The 14,626-nt window shown below is 45.5% G+C and overlaps 1 protein-coding gene across 1 annotated transcript in view; it reads right to left on the bottom strand.

Moving 5' to 3' along the window:
* The window catches only part of BSDC1 (BSD domain containing 1), an 871,248-nt gene that overhangs the window by 469,864 nt on the left and 386,758 nt on the right, over window positions 1-14,626 (bottom strand). Inside the window, exon 4 of the mRNA XM_044082455.1 lies at window positions 13,931-14,098. Within this exon, the coding sequence (XP_043938390.1) occupies window positions 13,931-14,098 (168 nt within the window). The remainder of the gene's footprint in view (window positions 1-13,930; window positions 14,099-14,626) is intronic.

Below are 14,626 nucleotides of genomic sequence, written 5' to 3'. Positions count from 1 at the left end.
TGTTCCTGCAGGACTCTTGGGCTGAATGCGTGGCACACAGAACAAGAGTCCTGCAGGTGCAGGGGTCCCAGGCAGTAAACACAAGAAGTGTGACAGTCTGTCAGAGACATTTTCTGACAGCACGAGTCACACTTCTTGAAGCCTGAGACCTTTGTGTCCTTCGACATAACAGTGTCGAGGGAGCACCACAGTAAAAAACACACACAAACACCCAATCCAAATATAAATAATAAAAAAAAGTACAGTTTTGTACCTACCATAAATGTAGATGTCCGATAGGCATGCATCTGCAGTCCTTACAAATGGGTTGTCCTGTCGTCAGGCAGCCCTTCGGTCGGCCGGATTCCAAAGTCTGGGTCTGGCCTCGGCTGGTGTCACACTTCACCCAACGTCATAGCTGCAGTTATTCGGGTATAAAGGCATCAGCCGACGCCATTTTCCTCAGTGTTTCTTGCCCCAGATGCCAGGTGCCCTCTAGGAAGGCTAAATTTGGATAAATGCAAATGGTTCCAAATAGTAGAGAGCAAACAAAAATAAGCATGTATGTACATATATACAAACAAATACACCATAATAGATTCCCCCAGCTAGCTACAAGATGGGCAAATACCCTAGGAGTACCACAGAGGGGAAGGAGGGTGGGTAATCCTGACTGCAGATGCATGCCTATCAGACATCTACATTTATGGTAGGTACAAAACTGTACTATGTCCTTCAAGGATGCATCTGCAGTCCTTACAAATGGGTAGAATACCATAGCCAAACTGGGGGAGGAGGAGAAGTAAGATTATGGTGTAGTTAAGATCCCTTGCAAAACAGCAGTGGCAAAACCTGCTCGGGATCTGGAGTATAAAGGTAAATTATAATGCTTGGCAAATGTATGCACGGAGCTCCAAGTAGCAGCCTCTAAAATGTCTTTGGTAGCCACTCCTCGTAGAAAAGCTGTGGTAGTGGCTGTAGCCCTTGTAGAGTGAGGCCTGATGTTTTCTGGAGTTTTCTTCCCATGGTAGGCGTAACAAAATCTAATGCAATTTCCTATCCACTTAGAGATTGTCTGTTTTGAAATTGCTTTTCCTTCCATTCCTGTTGCATATGCTACCAGTAGCTGGTCAGTTTTTCTATTGCCCTTGGTTCTGTCCAGGTAGTAACGCAATTGTCTATGTACATCCAAGGTATGCAACAGTCTTTCTCCCCTGTTCTGTGGGTTGGGGAAGAATGTAGGTAGGTGGATAGCTTGGTTTAAAGATACCCTGGAGACCACCTTTGGCATAAAAGTAGGGTTTGTTCTCATGGACACTCTATCTTGATGGAAGATCAGGAAGGGCTGTACTGCCATTAATGCCTGTAGCTCAGATACCCTTCTTGCTGAAGTGATTGCAAGCAGGAAAGCAGTTTTCCATGATAAGTATTGTAATTCTGCTGTTGCTGCTGGTTCGAAAGGAGGGAGTGTCAACTTTTCTAGCACAAAGTTCAAGTCCCATGCTGGCAATGGTGGCTTCCTAGGTGGTTTTACATTTTAATTCCTCTCAGAAACTGCCTGAGCAGAGGATGTGAGAAGACTGGAGGATCCAAGTTGTATTCTGCTGAAATAGCTGATGCATGAATCTTAATGGAAGAATAGGACAGGCCGTTGTGGAAGAGCTCTGCCAAGTATTCCAGGATGTTGGCTATGTTTACCAGTGACACATTTTCTCCTTTTGCAGTACTCCAAATGTGATATCTTTTCCATTTTGCTGAATAATTTTTTCTTGTTGAGGGTCTGTGAGCCTCCAAGATAATGTCTTTAACCCTTTGGGATAAACTTGGGTTATTTGGTCTTATGCAATGTTCCAGGCAGTCAGCTGCAGTGTTTTCAGGTTTGGATGCAGGGTGTTGTAGTTGTTCTGGGTTAACAGTAAGGGAACCAGTGGTAGAGGCCATATTTGTTCCCGAGACATGCTCCTCAGTAATGGGTACCAATGTTGCCTTGGCCAGTCTGGAGCTATCAGGATGATCCTTGGACGGTCTTCTTTGATCTTCAATAGCACCTTGTGCATCAAAGGAAGTGGTGGGAATGCATATGCTGTCAGGTTTTCCAACTGAAAGATAAGGAGTCCACTTTCCAAGCAAGTGGGTGGTACGTCCTTGTGCAGAATTTCTTCAGTTGGTGATTGCGTGGGGATGCAAATAAGTCTATTTCTGGTAGTCCCCATTTTCTTGTAATGGTTTTGAATATGTCCGGATGCAGCATCCATTCGTGGGCATCCGTGGTAGTTCTGCTTAGTATGTCTGCTAGTATGTTTTCTTTTCCTGGCACAAAAATTGCTTGTAACTGAATGTTGAGGCTCAGGGCCACATTCCAGAGTTCCATTGCCATCCGGCATAGAGGGTACGAATGTGTGCCTCCCTGTTTGTTGATGTACCACATAACTGTGGTGTTGTCTGTCCTTATCAACAGTTGATCTTGTCGAAGAAATGGTCTGAATGTCTGAATTGCCAGTTTTACTGCCAGCATTTCCTTTTGATTTATGTGTAGGTGCAGCTGGTCTTGAGTCCATAAGCCTTGAATGCACTTGTCCAGCATGTGCGCCCCCCAACCGAGGTCTGAGGCGTCCGTTGTGATGGTCTGGCCTGGTTGAGTGCTGTGGAAGGGCAGTCCTTTGTTTGATTGACAGGCCTGAGCCCACCATTTGAATTCTTGCTTCAGGCATGGGATTATTGGAATTTGGGTTTCTAGGCTGTGCTTGTGCTGAGACCATAAATTCCTTAGGTACCACTGTAACTTTCTCATATGCAGTCTGGCATGTGGAACCAAAATTATGCAGGATGCCATGAAACCCAAGGCTTGCAGGACTTTTCTTGCTGTTAGCTGGTTCTGCTTTGTTAATGCCAAGAAGTAGAGAGGGAGTTGCTCCTGTTTTTCTACTGTTAGAAATGCCATTTGTTGTGATGTGTCCAGCTCTGCACCCAAAAGGTTATCCTTTGGGATGGTATCAGCCTTGACTTTTTTATATTGACTGTGTATCCCAGGGCTTGCAGTAGATAAATGACCCTTTTTAAGTCTTCTGCTAGTTTGTTATTGTTGTCCGCTTGTAACAGGCAGTCGTCCAGGTAAGGGTAGATTTGAATTCCCTGAAGCCTGCAATGAGCAATTACTGATGCCAGGCATTTCGTGAACACTCTGGGCGCAGTAGATAAGCCAAAGGGCAATGCTGAGAATTGATAATGCTCTGATCCTGCAAGAAATCTGAGGTATCTTCTGCAATTTGGTCGTATGGGGACGTGCAGGTATGCCTCCTTGAGATCTAGAGTTACCAGCCAAGACTCCTTGCCCAACATGGGAAGAAGCTGCTGTAGGGTCAGCATTTTGAATTTTGGGACAATGAGGTATGTGTTTAAAGTGGACAGGTCGAGAATAGGTCTCCATTGGTTTTCTTTTCTTGGTACCAGGAAGAGCCTGGAGTAAAATCCTTGTCCTTGCTCCATAGATGGTACCTTTTCTACCGCTCTCATCCTTAGTAAGTGAGTTATTTGCTTTAGAGCTTCTGCCTTTTGATTTGGAGGTAGGTTTGGCATTCCTCTCTTCCTTGGTAGAGTATGGAAGTGAAACCTGTAACCTTGGTCTATTGTCTGCAAAATCCACTTGTCTCCTGTGATGTAATGCCAGTTTACTGAAAATAAGGCTAGCTTTCCGCCTAAGGGTGCTTCTAGTTGCTCCCTGGTAGGCGGTGCTAGAGCCAAGTCACTGTGAGTGTCCTGTAGTCGGGGTGGTGGCTGTATCTGTGGCTGTACCTCGCTGGCTGTTAGCCTGCCACTGACGTCCCCTGTAGGCACCTCTGGATTGACTACTGCCTCTTGAGCGCCTATTCCTGCCTCTCTGAGCTTTGCAGGTGTCTGGAAAGGACCAATTCTTTGAGGGCCAATTCCTGTTAAACCTTGGAGGTTGGACCTGTAAGAAATCTTTGACTGTCTGGACAGATTTTGCCTTCTCTTCCATCTTCTTCAGCACCTGTTGTGCAGGAGAGCCAAACAAATTGATCTTGTCCATGGGAGCATCCAGTAGCTTTGATTTAACATGATCTGGTAATGCCTGCTCTTTTAACCATGCATGTCTTCTGATCACTGTGCCAGTCATGGCTGATCTAAAGGAAGCCTCCAGTGCATCATAGCCGCATTTTAAAGAATGGTTACTGACCTGCTGAATGTTATGTACCATTTCCTGAATGGATTTTTTGTCTAATGGTTCATCTGAGGACAGCTTTTTAGTTAACTGATCTAACATAAATTCTTGATACTGGATCATGTGGAATTGACAGTTTAAGGCCCTAGCTGAAAGAGTAGCAGAAGTGTAAACTTTTTTACCCAATCTCTCTAAGGCCCTAGATTCCCTTTCAGAGGGGAGGGGGTTTTTGGTAGAGGTAGCTGCTACAGCCTTGGGTCCCTGAGAGATAGTTTCGGGATCTGCAAAAGGGGCCTTATACAAATGATAATGTGTGTCCGGAACCCTGTAGTACCTATCGGGCTTAGCAGGGGCCGGAGGAAGAGAATCAGGGGCAGAACAAGCATCATTAAAAGCATCATCCACAACAGTAAGTACTGGAGGAATGGTTAAAGGCCTATGCTGTGGCAAATGCAAAAAGGTTCTAAGCCTTTTCCTAGAGTCTGAAAAATCCTGGCCCTGTCATTGAAATTGTTCCCTCATAGCATGCAAGGTTTCCCCAAAGGAAAATTCCTCAGGCGGAGAGGCAGAAGGAATGGACTCTTCTGCATCAGAGTCCTCATAAGGAGAAAAAGGGGCCTCTGGAGGGTCTGAATTATCTGATTCATCAGAGGAGCCATCTGAAGAAACTGGCTCAGGGGGCTCTACTCTAGTCCTCTTCTCTGGAGGTGGGTGAGAGGCCCTGTCTGGATGAGTTTGGGATCCCCGGATCAAAGAAATGAGATCCTCTGCTAGACTAAGCATTTGTGAACTAGAACTGGGCCTGTGAGAGGGGGTCTTAGCAGGCACAGTTTTGGAAGTGTTTGCTGCTTTGGCCCTGGCAAAGGCCTTAATCGACATGGATGCAGGAGGCCTAGCAGCTCCACGTGCAGGGGTAGAAATATCCAAAGGGATAGTATCTGATAAATCCTGTGAACCTGCAGGAGCAGGTGGGATTTCAGTAGCAGATTCAGCCAAGCTGGATGAGGCCTCGGTAAGTGGCAAGCTTTCGGCCGAAGGAAGAACCATGGACTCGGTTTCAGCCGAAACCGAGACACTCGCGGTTGGCTTAACCACGGTTTCGGCCGAAACCGCGGACCGCGAGTGTCGGTCCTTTTCCTTGCGTTTTTAGAAATTTGCGTGAGTCGGAGTATCCGGCGGCATAATGTAAGCAAAAGCGGGCGAAAAACTCTTCAGCAAATTCAGACCGACGTCTAAGCGTTCGTCGGTTGAAAGAAGCACAGGCTAGACAAGGTGCTACGTCGTGGTCTGGGCCTAAGCAAGGTAAGCAGTAAGAGTGGAAATCTTTATGAGGTATTTGTTTCCCACAATTTAAACAGTTATTCACTTTTTCTGACATCGGCTGAGGCAAGAAAGAGTCCCCAACGGGTACTTAGCTTTTAGAAGTCTTGGTAGTAGTAGAAGTATTCGGTAGTAGTAATCTCTGGTTCTGACCGACCGGCACTTGCGAACAGCTTCTGCTTGGCAGCGGCAAGAAAGACTGAGGAAAATGGCGTCGGCTGATGCCTTTATACCCAAATAACTGCAGCTATGATGTCGGGTGAAGTGCGACACCAGCAGAGGCCAGACCCAGACTTTGGAATCCGGCCGACCAAAGGGCTGCCTGACAACAGGACAACCCATTTGTAAGGACTGCAGATGCATCCTTGAAGGACATCAGGGATACTAACACACCCAAACACTCCACAGAATCCCTGACAAGAATTAGGAAAGGGGCAGGCTTAAGGCCTAACCAAGGGGAAGGATATATAACTGGGAAAAGGGAAATACAAGGTACTAACGGGGAATAGGGTTTAAATTTAACCGTTAGAAGTTAAAACAATAAAAGGAGTGGAACCAAGACAAAAAAGGGTGACAAAGTCTCAAATTTGAAAACTTACCAACAGCTGGTAAAAACGCACCTTGTAAGTGAAAGCGGCAAACGAGATCTGGGTAGTTATCGCCTAGCATCATGGGATATAGGGTTGCCTCGAGCCGGTAAAATTAGCTCTCGAGCTTTAGTAAGTGGCCGAGTCGGAGCCGAGGATCGGCTCCGAACCCATCCAGCAAGAATGAAGGCGAGATTGACAACTTAACATTACATTTTCCTGCCATATGTGCCCCCCCAGGCATAATCCGATGCATCCGCTGTTACTGTCTGCCTGGCTGTGGGTAAGGTGAAAGGATGTCCCTTGTTGTGGTGACAGGCCTGGGACTACCATCGAAACTCCTGTTGTAGGCAGGGAATTAAAGTTACGATTGTCTCCAGGCTGCGACAATGCTGAGTCCAAACACTGTTTAGATACCACTGTAGTTTCCTCATATGCAGTTTTGCATATGGAATTAGTAGAATGCAGGATGCCATGAAGCCCAGGGCCTGCAGAATTTTTCTTGCAGGGAGCTGGGTTTTTGTTGCCATCATTTGAAAGTAATGATCAGTTGCCTTTGTTTGTCTGGTGTGAGGTAAGCCATCTGGGCAGTTGTATTTAAGCTTGCATACAGGAATATTATCTCTTGAGAGGGCACTAGTTTTGATTTATTTTCGTTTACTGTGTACCCTAGGCAAATTAGCGATCTTTTTACAAACGCCAGATGCTTTAGAAGAATGTCCTTGCTCTCTGTTTGAATAAGGCAGTCGTCAAAGTAGGGATATATTTGAATTCCTCTGTCTGCAAAATGCAATTACTGGTGCCAGGCATTTTGTGAAGACCCTAGGAGCAGTAGGTAAGCCAAAAGGCAGTGCAGAGAAATGGTAATGCATTGAGCCTGCTATAAATCTGAGGTATCTTCTGCAAGATTGTCTGATTGGGACATGCAGGTATGCCTCCTTGAGGTCCAAAGTAACTAGCCAAGCCTTCTTGCTCAGCATGGGCAGAAGTTGCTGTAGTGTTAACATTTTGAATTTTGGAACATCCAGGAAAGTATTTAGGATTGACAGGTCCAGTATTGGTCTCCAGGCTTTGTCCTTTCTGGGTACTAAGAAAAGTCTTGAGTAAAATCCTTGTCCCTGTTCCTGCTGTGGAACGTTTTGAATAGCTCCCATAAGAGCAGCAATCTGTTTCTGTGGCTCTGCCCATTGGTTTTGTGGCAGGTCTAGCATACCTTTTGGTTTTGGAAGCATGTGGAAGTGGAACCTGTAACCCTGAGAAACAATATTCAGCACCCATTGGTCCTGGGTGATCATGTGCCAATTTTCTGAGAGAAGTGCTAGCTTTCCCCCTAGGGGTGCTTTTTCTATAAGGTTGTGATTTGTCTTCCCCTCCTTTGGGGGCCGAAGCACCCCATTGTTAAGGTCTGTAGGAGCCTTGGGGCTGAGATCTGCCTCTTGGGCGTCTGTATCTACCTCTGTGGCCTGTCTGACACTGGAAAGGACCAATTTTTTGAAGGCCAGTTTCTGCTAAATCTTGGTGGTTGAACCTGTAAGAAATATTTCACTGTCTGCATTGACTTTGCTTTATCCTCCATTTTCTTTAACACCTCTTCTGCCTTAACACTAAACAAAGTATCATGCTGTAATGGAGCATCCAATAATTTTACTTTAACATGGTCAGGTAAACTTTGTTCCTTCAACCAAGCATGCCTTCGAATAACAGAGCCTGTAACTGCGGCTCTACAAGAAGCCTCTAATGAATCAAAACCACATTGCAGAGTATGCTTTCCCACTTGTTCAACTGCATGCAGTAAATCCTGCATTTCCTTACTGTCAGGACTTTCTGTATTTGAAACCATTTTCTGTTTTAACAATGACATGAGGTACTGCTGATATTTAAGCATGTGAAACTGGCAGTTTAAAGCTCTTACATCTAAAGTAGCAGAAGTGTAAACTTTTCTCCATCTGTCCAGAGCTCTGAAATCCCTATCCGAGGGGACAGGATTTTTAGCAGTGGAAGCCTTAACCCCTTTAGACCCTGAGAAATTGTTTCTGGGTCTGCAGCGGGGTTTTTGTAAAGAAATTTATGAGAGTCAGGGACACCGTAGTACCTGTCTGGCTTGACTGGTGCAGGGGGTAAAGAATCAGGAGACAGACTGGATTCAGAAAAAATATCATCAACAATATCAAGCACGGGGGGATAGCCAGGGGCCTGTGCTGAGGCAATAAAAGGAAGTCTCTGAGCCTTTTCTTGGATTCTGAATAATCCTGGCTCTCCCAATGGAAATGCTCCCTCATGGTGTGCAGGGTTTCCCCAAAAGAATAATCCTCAGGTGGAGAGGCTGAAGGTATGGACTCTTCTGCATCAGAGTCCTCATAGGGAGGGAGAGAATATCCCTGATCAGAAGAGGAATCAGAGGAAATGGAAACCTGGTCAGAGGAATCATAATCGGTGTCTTGCCTAGGCCTTTTGTCAGTTGGGGGATGGGAACCCCTGATTAAAGTAATTAGGTCTTCGGCCATTTTAAGCATCTGTTTCTTTGGCATGGATGACTGTTCAGGAGAATGCTGTACTTGTTTCCTTGTCTTTAATGGTGTTTTTGACTTTGCCTTTGCTGCTGTAGTGGGCTTAATTGTAAGCTGTGAAGGTCTGAAAACACCCTCAGAAGCAGATGCCTGCTCAGCGGCTCCGGACCCATCTGAGGGTATAGTTTCTGTAGGCCCAATACCTTGAGTTTCCAAAGGCCTCGGTGTCTCCACGTGGCTGTCGGTTACGGCCTGTGGCTCTGAGGTAACGGGTGTCAGGGGCTGCAAAAGCACCTCACTGAGAACCGGCAACTGGCCTAGAAGAGGCTTCGTCGTCAGTTTTTGACCTCGGATGCCTGTCCTTTTCTTTGCGTTTTTTAATAAATTCCGGTCATCGGTTGTTCCTTCGGCCAAAATAATGTAAAGCAAAATCAAACAGACGTTTAATAGTGCGTTTATTGAATCTAGCACAAAACTGACAACTGGTAATGTCATGGTCAGGGCCTAGGCAAGGAATACAGTAAGAGTGAAAATCCTTATGAGGTATTTGCTTCCCACAAGAAATACAATTATTAACTTTTACTGACATCGGTCTGGAGCAAGAAAAAGTTTCCCCAACGGGGTACTTAGCTTTACTGAAGACTTCGGTCCTGAAACTCAATTTTGAAAATCTCAGGAGTCGGTCGACTGGCACTTGTGAACTGCTTTTGCTTTGGGCACCACGCGGCAAGAAAGACTGAAGAAAATGGCGTCGGTTGCAACTTTTATACCCCTGGCGCACTGACGTCAGGGAAGAGGCGACAGCAACCGACGCCGGACCAAGACTTTGGAACTCGGGCCGACTGCGGGTCGCCTACCAGCAGGATAACCCAAGTGCTATGACTGCAACAGTGAAACACGATGAACATTGTGTGTTGAGCAGATGGAAAGAGTACTTTGAGGGGTTGATGAATGAAGAGAATGAGAGGGAGAGAAGGCTGGATGATGTGGGGATAGTGAATCATGAAGTGCAATGGATTAGCAAGGAGGAAGTAAGGATAGCTATGAAGAGGATGAAGAATGGAAAGGCTGTTGGTCCAGATGACATACCTGTGGAAGCATGCAGGTGTTTAGGTGCAATGGCAGTGGAGTTTTTAACAAGATTGTTTAATAAAAGTTTGGAAAGTGAGAAGATGCCGGAGAAATGGAGAAAAAGTGTTTTATTACTGATTTTTAAGAATAAGGGTGATGTGCAGAGCTGTAGTAACTACAGAGGGATTAAACTGACCAGTCACAGCATGAAGTTATGGGACAGAAGAGTGGAAGCTAGGTTAAGAAGGGACTTGATGATTAGTGATCAGCAGTATGGTTTTGTGCCGGGAAAGAGCACTACAGGTGCGATGTTTGCTCTGAGAGTGTTGATGGAGAAGTACAGAGAAGGTCAGAAGGAGTTGCATTGTGTTTTTGTAGACTTTGAGAAATCATATGACAGGGTGCCTAGAGAGGAGTTGTGGTATTGTATGAAGAAGTCGAGACTGTCAGAGAAGGACATAAGAGTGGTACAGGATATGTACGAGGATAGTGTGACAGCGATGAGGTCTGCAGTGGGAGTGATGGATGCTTTTAAGGTGGAGGTGGGATTACATCAATGATCAGCTCTGAGCCCTTTTTTATTTGCAATGGTGACAGGTTGACAGACGAGATCAGACAGGAGTCCCCATGGGCTATGATGTGTGCAGATGACATTGTGATCTGTAGTGAGAGTAGGGAACAGGTGGAGGAGACCCTGGAGAGATGGAGATGTGCTCTAGAGAGAAGAGGAATGAAGGTCAGCAGGACTAAGACAGAACATATGTGTGCGAATGAGAGGGAGGATAGAGGAATGGTGAGGATGCAAGGAGTAGAGGTGGCGAAGGTGGATGAGTTTAAATACTTCATAGGTTTATACTAGGCTATCTGCCCTAAGGCATTTATAAGCCTAGCCCAAAGTTTTGTGGCTTACGCCACCCCTTATATGAAAAAATACTGTGCCCATTAGTTTGTTGTGCCTCTGTCCAGCAGTGACACAGAGATGATTCCCAGGGTAAACCTACGATCTCCCATCCACAGGTCAAGATTTCTCTTGAACAGAGCCAGCGAGGTGCTCTGCCTCACATGGACCGGGATTTTATTCCACAACATAGGGAGTCTCTGAGTGATAAATCTATCCCCTCCAGCACGTCCTATTTATATCCATGCTAAGGTTTAAGTCGCTTGCTCTGGTGGTTTTGGTGGATTTGGATTTTTTGAGGTGGAGCATGTCCATTAATTCCGGGTTGGACATGGCCTTGTATGTCAGGCACGTCACCTCTGAGCAGACGGTATGCGACTGAATAGAGCTGGAGTTTCTTCAATCTGGCAGCATATGACAGATTTTGGAGTCCCTTTATCCTTTTGGTGAGGAACTTTTGGGGTCTCTCCAATTGCTGCAGATGTCAGGTGAGATACATCCCGAATGGGGCATTGTACTCGAGCATTGGTCTGATAAGTGAAGAGTACAGGGGAACAATGACCTCACTAGATCTGGATGTGAATCCCTTCATGATCAGGTGGGCAATGTAAAAGGTCTTTCTAACCACATTAGCAACGTGAGTGTCAAAAAAAAGGCCACTGTCAACCTGGGTCCCCAGGTCCCTGATAACCTCTTCTGTGCTTAGTGGATTGCCACCTATATGGTAGCTTGGAGTTGCCTTGTTTTTCCCGAAGGGTATGACTATACATTTTTTGGCGTTTAACTTCAGGCCATGGCTCTGGCACCAGCTATCTGTTTCTGTGAGTCCCTTCTGAAGGATATCCGTGTCCGATGCACTTTCCACTATGGCGCCCAGTTTTCAGTCGTCTGCAAACTTTGTCAGCCAAAGTCCTCCCATGTTGGCCTGTACTTCTGAGAAGTAGATGCCGAACAATAGGTGGCCAAGGACCGAGCCCTGTGGGACACCACATGTGACCGGCTTGGAGTCTGACATAGCGCCAGCAACTCTAACCCTGTGGGTTCTGTCCTTAAGCCAGTTTGCAACCCATCTTGTGACATATGGGTTTACATTTAAGCTGGTAAGCTTTTCTACAATACCTGAGTGGGGTATTGTGTCGAAAGTCTTTGCAAGGTCAAGGTAAGCTGTATGGACTGCCTTTCCCTCATCAATGGCCTTGGTGACTGTTTCGAAGAAGTTGACCAAGTTCAAAAGGCATGATGTGCCCTTGACGAAGCCAAACTGGGTCGGGTCCAATGTCTGCAAGTCCCCTATATCTTTGTTTATGAGCTCCATTATGATCCTCTCCATAGCTTTGCAGACTAGACTTGTTAAGCTTATGGGGCGGTAATTACCAGGGTCTGTAGAGGCACCGCGTTTGTGGAGTGGGACCACAGTTGCCGTACGCCACTCCTTGGGTACGTATCCTGTGGTAAGGTTGAGATTAAACAGCTGCCTTATGTGCGGGTTTAATTCCTCATTTAGCTCGTGTAGCACACAGCCGGGGACACCATCCGGTCCCATTGATGCTGTGTTTTTAGCTTTAGAGAGCGCAGCTTTGACCTGCACATTTGAGATCTCTGGGAGGCTACACTCCACTGGGATAGTTATCTCTCCTTTAGGCGGGCGGGCAGGGGGGGGAAGTTTGCACTGAACCTGTCTGCCAGTATGTTGGCAATGTCTGTGGGTTCAGTGATTTTTGTATCATTTTGGACTAATTCTGAGCATATCTGGGAGTTTCCACCCAGGTTCCTAACATAGCTGAAAAAGGCCTTATGATTGTCCTTTGAATCCATGGCAATTTTTCTCTCAAAATTGGCCTTAGTTGATTTTATGAGTGCTCGTATTTTTTTACTAATAATGATCAGGGGTGACTTCCCTTTTATGGATTTTGTTCTATCATGTAATAGCTTTCTCCTCTTATTGTAAAGTTTGTTAATGGCTGGAGTCCACCAGACTGGATGTTTGCCCTTTGTGGAAAGAGACTTGGTTTTATTTTGGATTGCCTGATCCATGCAGTCCTGGAGGTGTTCATAGAAGGCATTTGGTAAGGGCTTCCACAGCTTGGGTTGTGGTTTCCACTGGCTCAGGGGCCTTGAAGGATACCACACCAGTCTTGAGTAGTGTGAAGTTTGCTTTAGAGAAGTTCTTCACTGTGGTCTTTTTTGTTTGGGGTGGGGGCAGGATGTGGATTTCCAGTGAGATCAATAGTTCAGAGTAATGGTAAGTGTGGAAGAGAGGTGAAGAAAAGTACAGGCAGGAAGGAGTCGGTGGAGAAGAGTGTCACGAGTGATTTGTGACAGACAAGTACCAGTAATAGTGAAAGGGAAGGTATACAAGAGAGTAGTGAGACCAGCTATGTTACATGGATTGGAGACAGTGACATTGACAAAAAGGCAGGAGTTAGAGCTGGATGTGGCAGAGTTAAAGATGTTAAGATTTGCACTGGGTGTGACGAGGAGAGACAGGATTAGGAATAAGTATATTAGAGGCTCAGCCCATGTTGGAAGGTTTGGAGCCAAAGCCAGAGGCGCAAGATTATACTGGTTTGGACATGTGCTGAGGAAGGATGCAGAGTACATTGGGAAAAAGATGCTAAGGATGAAGCTACCAGGTAACAGGAAAAGAGGAAGGCCTAAGACAAGGTTTATGGACGTGGTGAGAGGACATGCAGATGGCTGGTGTGACAGACAGAGATGCAGAGGACAGAAAGAAATGGAAACAGATGATCCGCTGTGGCAACCCCATAACGGGAACAGCCGAAAGAAGATGATGATGACAATACAAGAAAATTACAAGCTGAACAGATACTACCAATGTTCTCATGACAACTACATGACATAGTCAAGTACATATGTGACTAGAGGGGGAGCCTCCCAGCTGAATGTTCCATGTGGACTTTGCCTTCACAGTTCTCCTCCAAATGCCTCAACCTCCTTTTTTGTTTTAATGGATTGATTGGTATTGGTTTAACTCTTTGGTTGGGCAGCAGCTTAACAGTAGGAGTAGGAGATATAAAGGTTTTCTGGCATTGCATCAGCAGTTCCTTTATATACTGGCTGACTGAAGATACATGGTCTGCCTTGCATTACTCTCCGCAACCCCTAACATGTATGATTAGTAAAGTATATGTGCAACGCTTCATAAAGGTTTACAAAAAATGCCACCTCTGCAGTCCTACTTGAGCTGTCTTGTAGCACATTCCATCACCTCTACTACTGTAAAAGGAGACAAGTCCTTCTGATTCTCACGTATCAACACAGCCACGAACAACCAAGATGCGCAAACAAACTCACTGGCAGTACAAATGAACAACTTGCCCTGAAGCACCAGGTTACTGACAACATTCGCATGGATTAATTATCCTACCTTGGTACTATCATACACCTCTGTTGTGCCAGATGGAGTGGCAACCAAAGTTATGACATCACAGTCTATTGTCTTATCAGGAGGAGGTGCAAGAGTGTCCGTGATAACACCCAGTATATTTGACAAGCCTTTTTTCACTGTGTCAGTAGCACCCGAAGATCCTTCTACCTGTTAAAAGAAAAAAAAAAAGAAAACAGGTGAACTATCAGAATATAGCCAAAGAGACAGAGCTTGACTGGTGAAGACAACACATTTGGCTTAATTTTCTTTAGTTCCATGCTTATATGTATAAAAGATTCACATCACACCCTTCTTCATCCTGTACATTTGCATGGAATATCCTGTATAGTACACATGGTAACTACAAATTGACGTGTACCTTCATCTTGTACAACTAACCATAAGAGAAGTACAGCTGTGTGAATATACTCACCATGGCAGTAGGCATTAAAGTAACATCACTGTTGTTGTAGTAGTATTCATGGCATATAGGTTCATACTAGGCTATCTGCCCTGGGGCATTTATAAGCCTAGCCCGATTGTGTTTGGCTTACGCCACCCCTTGATTTGAGTATACTGTGCCCTTTTTAAAGTTTAGTTTACTGTGCCTCTGTCTAATAGTGACACGGAAGTAATCCCCGGGACAAACCTACGATCCCCCATCCACTCATCAAGATTCTTCTTGAAGAGAGTCAG

The sequence above is a fragment of the Protopterus annectens genome, chromosome 1.part1 (assembly GCF_019279795.1).
Source record: "Protopterus annectens isolate FY-2018-M chromosome 1.part1, PAN1.0, whole genome shotgun sequence".
Taxonomy (NCBI): Eukaryota; Metazoa; Chordata; order Ceratodontiformes; family Protopteridae; genus Protopterus; species Protopterus annectens.
The sequence above is the reverse complement of the archived record's forward strand: the minus strand, read 5'-3'. Positions and strand labels throughout refer to the sequence as shown.